This window comes from Salvia hispanica, chromosome 4 (genome assembly GCF_029641045.1).
Source record: "Salvia hispanica isolate PSC_SH4W2 chromosome 4, Shi_PSC_v1, whole genome shotgun sequence".
NCBI classification, from domain to species: domain Eukaryota; kingdom Viridiplantae; phylum Streptophyta; class Magnoliopsida; order Lamiales; family Lamiaceae; genus Salvia; species Salvia hispanica.
Genome location: NC_142695.1, coordinates 4,857,228 through 4,865,003, shown reverse-complemented (window position 1 = coordinate 4,865,003; position 7,776 = coordinate 4,857,228). Strand labels below are relative to the sequence as shown.

Here is a 7,776-nt window from a genome sequence, read left to right as displayed (position 1 = left end):
CCAATGCTTATGCCTCATGGCTTCCTCTGCTGTCTGTGGAATTTCCTCATCTTCATATAGTGCTGCCTCAAAGGCTCGAGCCATCTTGGTCAGGTTTCCTTGCACAAAGTTTGTCACTCCGTATCTGCTTTTCTTTCCAATCTTCTCAGGTGAGTACCATTTTGGTGGCACTCCCCGTGTACTCCTATACGGAAGTCTGTACTGTCCTGTGTCACTATCAATAGTGTTGTCTTCTTCTGTGCCAACACGATTAGTGGAAACCGTATTCTCACCAGAGTTTGAGTCTAGAGTTACCTCGGATATCGTCTGAGGAGGATCAGGGGGAGATGGATGAGCTGACTCAGGTGGAGATGAGACGTGCTCGGCGGTAGTGACGACCACTGGCTCGGTTGGTTCCTCAATAGAGGGACTTGGCAATGGCACGACCCAACTTAGATAGTCCGTAGAACTACCTGAATCACTCTCCCCCTGACTACTAAGGTGGGTGAGGTAAAAGAATTCGGTTTCCAAAAAATTGCAATTCATGGTGGTGATGATTTTTCTAGTGACAGGGTCATAGCAGCGGTATCCCTTTTGGTTCTGCCCATACCCCACAAAAACACATTTGGCTGCACAAGGGGATAATTTGGATCGTTCATGTTTTGGGATGTAGACGTATACTGTACATCCAAAGACTTTGGGTGAGAGGTTTAGGTGGTCAGGGATTTTGGCCATTTTGGATAAGGTATCGAGGGGGGTCTTTTTGTTTAGGATTTTTGTCGGTAATCTATTCATGAGGTAGACAGAGGTAGCAATAGCTTCAGGCCAAAAATGTTTGGGTACCTTGGATTCGATCATTAGGGCACGGGTCATTTCTAGAATCGTTCTATTTTTCCGTTCAGCTACCCCATTTTGTTCGGGTGTGTAGGCACAAGAGGTTTGGTGGTGTAAGCCCTTTTCCTTAAAGAAATCGGTCATAGCACTGTTCACAAATTCCCTCCCATTATCGGATCTGAGTGTTTTGATTGTGGTGTGGAATTGTGTTTGGATCATTTTAAAGAAAAGGATGAACCTATCAACTACTTCAGACTTATGTTTCAAAAAATAAATCCATGTCATTCTCGTGCAATCATCAATAAATATCACAAAATAACGAAAGCCATTCACCCTAACAATAGGTGCAGGTCCCCACACATCAGCATGTACTAAAGAAAATATGGAATTCATACGAGTGTCTGTAAGTTTAAAAGACTGTCTGTGGCTCTTGGCCAAAACACAAGTTTCACAACAAAAATCAGAAGGAATAGATAGTTTTGGAAAAAGGAGCTTAAAGTAACTAGGAGAGGGGTGTCCTAGTCTTCGGTGCCATAGCCAAGTCTCTTGTCTCGTGGATCCGTGAGCCAGCATTGCAGTACCAGTTTGAGCTATCTCGTCCACGTAGTAGAGTCCTTGGTTCTCAGTGCCACGCCCAATAATCCTCCTCATCCGAATATCCTGTAAAATGCAGAAACTGGGTTGCATTAGAAGTGTACAATTCAACTCTCTCGTTACATGGCTAATAGACATCAATCTCTGTGACAAGGTCGGGACATATAAACAATTCGTAAGTTTTAGAGTGGGGGATATTTCAATGGTGCCCGACCCCTCAACTATAATCAAATCACCACTTGCAGTTCTAATATATGATTTTGTTATTCCACCCAGGCTGCTAAAATCAGTTTTAAACGGAGTCATAGTGTCAGTTGCCCCACAATCAAAAATTCATCCCGTATTAGTACTCTCAGCCCCGTTTTGAACGTGAAATGCAGCGGAAAATTGTTCTAGTGGTGCAAAGGGGTTTTTGGATTCAAATATACTAAGCCTAGGGGTCAATTCATGTTTTTCAAGAGTCTGGGGTTCAAATTTTAATTTCAGCAAGTCTGGGGGGCGGATATTCATAAAATGGGGGTGATATTTGAGATTTAAGTATATTTGGGGATTTAAAAGCAAAAGGTGAAATAGGGTTTGGTTTATAACCAAACCCTTTACCTCCGCCGCCGCCACTCCCCCTTTGTGAGGATTCTCCGGTCACCATCTCCGTCCTCTGGGCCAAATTTTCGGCTCCCCACACGTTGCCCCCACCGGGATTGCCTTCCAGATATGTCGGCATTCCCTGTCCGCCGCTTGGTTCTCTGTTTCCGGCTGTGATTTGGCGCGGCTGTCCTGCCCCGTCAGCGACGGCGAACTTCGCCATCGCCGCCCTCGCCTTCTGCCTTTCCTCCCACCATTCAGGGTATCCTACCCTCTGAAAGCATGTTTCCCAGGTGTGTTTTTGTTTGCCGCAATGGGAACACCATAGCTTGGATGTATCTGGGCGATTTCCCGGTCAATTGGTGGTTCACGGTCGGTTGGTGGCGGTGGGGCGCTGAGACGGTCTGCTCCGTTGCGGCGGGCGACTGTTCTGGGCGGCGAGACCAAGTCCGATTTCCCCAAGTGATGAGTTCCCGGCGTTATCGCCGGCGGCATCTATGGTGGGCAGAGGCGATGCCGGTGGCATGATTTGACGTTGAGCCGCCTCCGTCTTCACCCACCCGTAGGCCGATTCAATTGATGGGTAGGGATCTTCTTTGAGGATATCCCGTTTGATCGAATCATACTCTCGATTGAGTCCAGTCAGAAACTTGATCAGCCTCTTCTCATTCGAATGCGTTCTATATTGGTTAACTCCTTTGTCGCAACACGTAATGGGCTGCTTCTGGCAGCGATCGATGTTGATCCACAACCCTTGGATCCTCCGGTAATATGTTTCCAAGTTCAGGTTCCCCTGTTTTAACTCGATTACCTTTTCTTCCAGGTCGTAGATCAAGTACTTGTCTGCCTTGTTCTTGAATGTCACAGCGAGACTATCCCAGAGTGCTTTTGATGTCTGGTGGTGAGCGAAATCGGCGATAATTTCGTTCTCGATGTTATCGACGATCCATGAAAATACCACCAAATCGTCTTCTTCCCAGTCGTCGTACCCTTTGCTCCCGGGTACAGGGGGTTCGTTTCTGATATGCGAATAGGCCCCTCGGCCTCCGATCTTGACTTTCATAAGTCTTGACCATAATGGGTAGTTTTTTCCATTGAGCTTGAATGCCACGATGACATTCTTGCTATTCTTCAACTTCGTTGGCTGTTCTGGATCGTGTTTGGTGTCTTCGGTATCTGACATATTTCTGGTATTGTAGGGTTCTGGCTATTCTGGTCGGTTGGGCTTAAAAAAAAGGTCGAGATTGGTATTCTCCGGCTATGATGAATGTTTTCTGAGCCAAAAAATTTCCTGCTCTGGCGCCATGATAAAAGAGATCGAGATCGGTAGAAAAGAGTTTGTATTATTTGCTTCTGCTTTGATTTACATAGGTACAAGGATTATATAGACTTAGGAGTATTCACATAAGGAAAACCTAATTAGCATAATTACAGTAATTGATATCTTCTAAGTATGGTATAGTATAAATCAATATCCTCTAATTGTGATCTTCCGGATCTCACATGATTTTCTTCCAACAGCATGAATGAAAGAGATGATAAAAATAAGATAATTCTGATATATTGATTGAATAGAATAACAATGTCTACTATTTATAATAGGAGTATTCTAACTTAATGAGCAATAAAATAAACCTAACTTACTGAAAAAGAAATAAATATGCTAGAAAGATATGATAGCTAAATAATTAATAAGATATGAGGGATATTCTTGAAGATATTCCCGTATCAGAAATGCATTGGTAGAATAGAGTGTCTACTTATATGCAATTTTTATTTTTTTTGGGATGTCCAACTAAAAGCATGTTATTTTCTTTTTTGACAAAAATATAAATAAGACATTTAATAAGAATCTAATGAAAATGATAAAAATGAGATAACTAATATGGACCGCATTATATATTGGTGAAACAAAATGTGTATTTAAAGCTTCTAAATATGATGGGTCGAACAGTCTGGGCCGTAAGAGCCCGTTTGTTTATGGGCATCATGATTGTAGCTCGAAATCTGATGGGCTGAACTATTTTGGGTCTATTTTTGACAGCTAATGACAATAATCACGTTGAATGCTTTACCACTAATAGAATTAAGACTAGAAGCAATCATACAAAAAAAATTATTGAAAGCGGCAACAATTCTTCACAAATTTTTATTAACTTAACACTAGAAGTCTATAACTCTTAGATCGATGCACTTAGAAAAGTTGGGATTTTACCCATTCAGATTTCAATTTCGAGAAAAAAAAAACTATACAACTACAATTCATTCATATTTTATAAAGAAATTTGGGTTTTTGGTAGTTGGGCTTGTGTGTGCGAAGCCTAGTTATTGTGTATCACTATTTAAATACGTTCAAGACTAGCGTAGTATTTTTAAATACACCAGAGAGATATATAATGACATTTTTGGACTTCATATCTCACCATAAAAAAGAATATAAACATTTTTTTGTTAATTTGATTCATTTCTATAAAATAAAAGCCAAATTTATTGTTGATTTAGAGTTATATTTCTATAAACTTATTGTAGCATTTTATCCAAACTTATAATAAAGGCTGAATTGGAAGCTAATTAGAACATGTTGATTTAGAGTTATATTTCTACAAACTTATTGTAACATTTTGTCCAAACTTATAATAAAGGCTGGATTTGAATCTAAGAACATTTTATTTATCGCTCATTTTCTTTGGTGTTCATGTGTTATCTTCTCAACTTTGATATTTGAATTGGGTTTGTGTGCACTCTTGCTGCTATAGAGCTGCCGTTTTTTTTTTTTTTTTTGAAAAATAATCTTGTTGTAATGTTTTTTTGCTTGCTAGTGTTTAGTGCTTATTTATTTTCTATAGGACTATGTGGTTTTGCAAACTCTTGCTTGCTTTTTTAGAACTAAGAATTTTCTTCTTTTCTAAAAAGGCCTATTAGTTCATGCTATATATATATTTTCAAATTAATCACCATATTTCCTTTTCTCTTTTAATTTTACTTTCTTTCTCTCTTTCTTGGAAGCTATAGTTACCACTTCATTCAATTATTAGTTGTAGTTCATCATTCACCAATCACCATCATCCAATGATGTTTTATTTTATCATTTAAGCACCATGTTGGTGCAAATTCTTTGCAAATTCAAATTTCTTAATCATGCCACGCGGGATAGCATAATACGTGTGTTTCTTTATCAAGAATCAATATAAAATTATTATTTTAATGATTGAGATCTGAGACGAGGAAATTGGGATGGATATCCTAAAACAAATTATTAGTTGCATGTTCGGAATAAGATAAGATAGTTGGCAATTATTTGTATCATTTATTAAAATTTAATTAGGAAATACTAAAGAAGATAAATAATTGCCGACAAATTCCAACACCCTCGGGAATTATATAGACAAGATTGGAACATATTTTGGCCCATAATTTAATGCAAGTAACACCTACACCGGATATCTGTTCAGTAATTAATTATACGATGAAATAATTAAGACCTACACTACACCAGCTAATGCTTCCCAAATTAGAAGGTCAATTCAAATCTACGCATGTGTCATATTTTGTATGGAATCGAACGAATCACTTTATAAGAAATGGGAGGCAGAGAAATGAAGAAATAGGGATAATAATTATTTAAATCAGATAATATAGTCAAATTCCGATTAATTATATATAGGGTTCAAAAACAAAATACTTCGATTTCCTCTTATATTTTTTTCACTATTCTCTATTCAGTATGTGTCGATGTAAAATATCTCAGTTATAAACTCCTTTAACCATGTACCAGTTATAAATTATTAAATTTACATCTGTATATTTTCAGAGAAGAAATTGGCATGCAATTTTTTTTAATTAATATTTACACTCTTCGATTTTAATTTCACAACTTTAGCGTGAATAGTGTCGTGAATCGAAAGAAATTAAATATGCAGCTAACAGGTAAAGGTGCATGCATGTCGCTTTAGTATATGGTTCATTGTTATTATTTCAGGTTTCAATTTATTCCACTTATATTCAATACAATATGATGTGACATGGTATATTAAAATAAATAAGAGATATTTATTGATAACACAAAAAAATTTGTGCTACGCTATTTAATATATAGGCTCAATTGTTCCAAAATATACGAACTTTCACCTAATTAAGGTATTACCTATGAACTAAAAGTTACAATATATTAATTCATTGAACTTTGAATGTTTTGATTTTTCATATGATTTGTAAATTTTCAAAAAATTACATTGTGGTTAGGTGAAGTAAAAAAAGTCCAACTGCATCATTTAGTTCATTAGCTATTTAGGCATGTAAGCATTCCAAAAACATAAATATGGATTAATTCTTGGGCAGATAGTCATATGAAAATCAAAACAATAAAATATTGATGCATTGTGAATCAGAATTTAAAAATTCACTTATATATTAAATAAAAATTGGGTGAAAATTAGTAATTTAATTTGTGAAATTATCACTTAAAGTTCATCTAGCATTAATTAGATTTCAATTTTTTATGTAATTTTGGGGCATGGTATAGCATTACCATGACAGCAGCAAATATTTATTCTGCAGGTGGTCAGTCCTCATTTGTCTCAATCTGTCAAATGCTGATATTTACCATTTTTTTTCAAAAATAATCCCAGATAATTTAAAATGAAGCCAAATAATTATCAAACGTGCTTGAAAGAAGTGAATTATCCAAAGTTTTTCTCGTTCCCCAATTAACGTTATTGTTTGCCAGAGATATATATTGGCCTTTGGAGATGCTCAAGGAAGGCCGACAAATTGTTATATAATTGATGCTAATAGATTCCGAAGTTGTAACATTCTTTAAATCAATTATTGTTGATTAAATAGTTGGGAAATGAAATTAAGAGGGTCGCTTAATAGCTAGTATAAAAAAGCTCATTTTGGCTGTGCGTACAGCTGGGGCCACAAGTCCTGCATGAATAAATCACGTGATATTTTCATTTATGTAAACATTATTTGTGGTGGTTTAATCTTTAAACCCACAGTATTGGTGGTTATGGTATATATATGTTTAATCACTAATATTGTTTAATTAACCAATATATTCGTGATCATCTTCTATGTTGAAGCTTCCCAATTGCTATTCTGCTGTTGTGAGTTTGTGATATCAAATTAGTTACTTCATTATATTAGTGGGTAGTTATAAAATGCAAACTCATATAGTACAAACTCCAAACTTTTTAACACAGTATCAACATAATGTAACACAATGTCAACACAGTGTAAAATTTCAGGATTTTGATGTCAACATAATGTCAACACAATTTCAACACAACATAAACCGTTAACATTTTTTGTTTTTATTATTTTATCATATTTTCTAACGATCCAGATCATAATTTAAAAATTATACAATATTTAGAGTTTGCATTTGATCACGTCGTTAGATACACTATATTATATAAGTTGAACTACTCCACTATTTATATACACGTATGTCAGTATGTCATTACTCCCTCCGTCCGCGAATAGGAGTCCCGGTTGAGTTGGGTGCGGGTTTTAAGAAAAGTTTGAGTGTAATAATTAAAGTGTGTGATAGTGGAATGTGGGACCCATTTATATTATTATTTGCTTTATTCTTTGGAATAATGAAATCTAACATTAAGAGAGAGAGTGAGAAATTGCAATCAAAGTGGATTAAAATTAATTGCAGCTTCTAAATTAAGGGAACAATGAGGTCATTTTTTATACTCCCAAGATAAAATGTCTAACCGGGACTTCTAATGGCAGACGGATGAAAATGGCCAACCGAGACTCCTATTCGTGGACGGA

General features: G+C 36.5%; 1 protein-coding gene across 1 annotated transcript; it reads right to left on the bottom strand.

Annotated features, from left to right (window-relative positions):
- Nucleotides 1-1,435: 1,435 nt before the first annotated feature.
- On the bottom strand, nt 1,436-3,172 carry LOC148927113 (uncharacterized). The gene is given in 2 exon segments (XM_089056020.1): nt 1,436-1,473; nt 2,008-3,172. Coding segments are annotated over 2 exon segments (1,203 nt in total).
- Nucleotides 3,173-7,776: the final 4,604 nt, after the last annotated feature.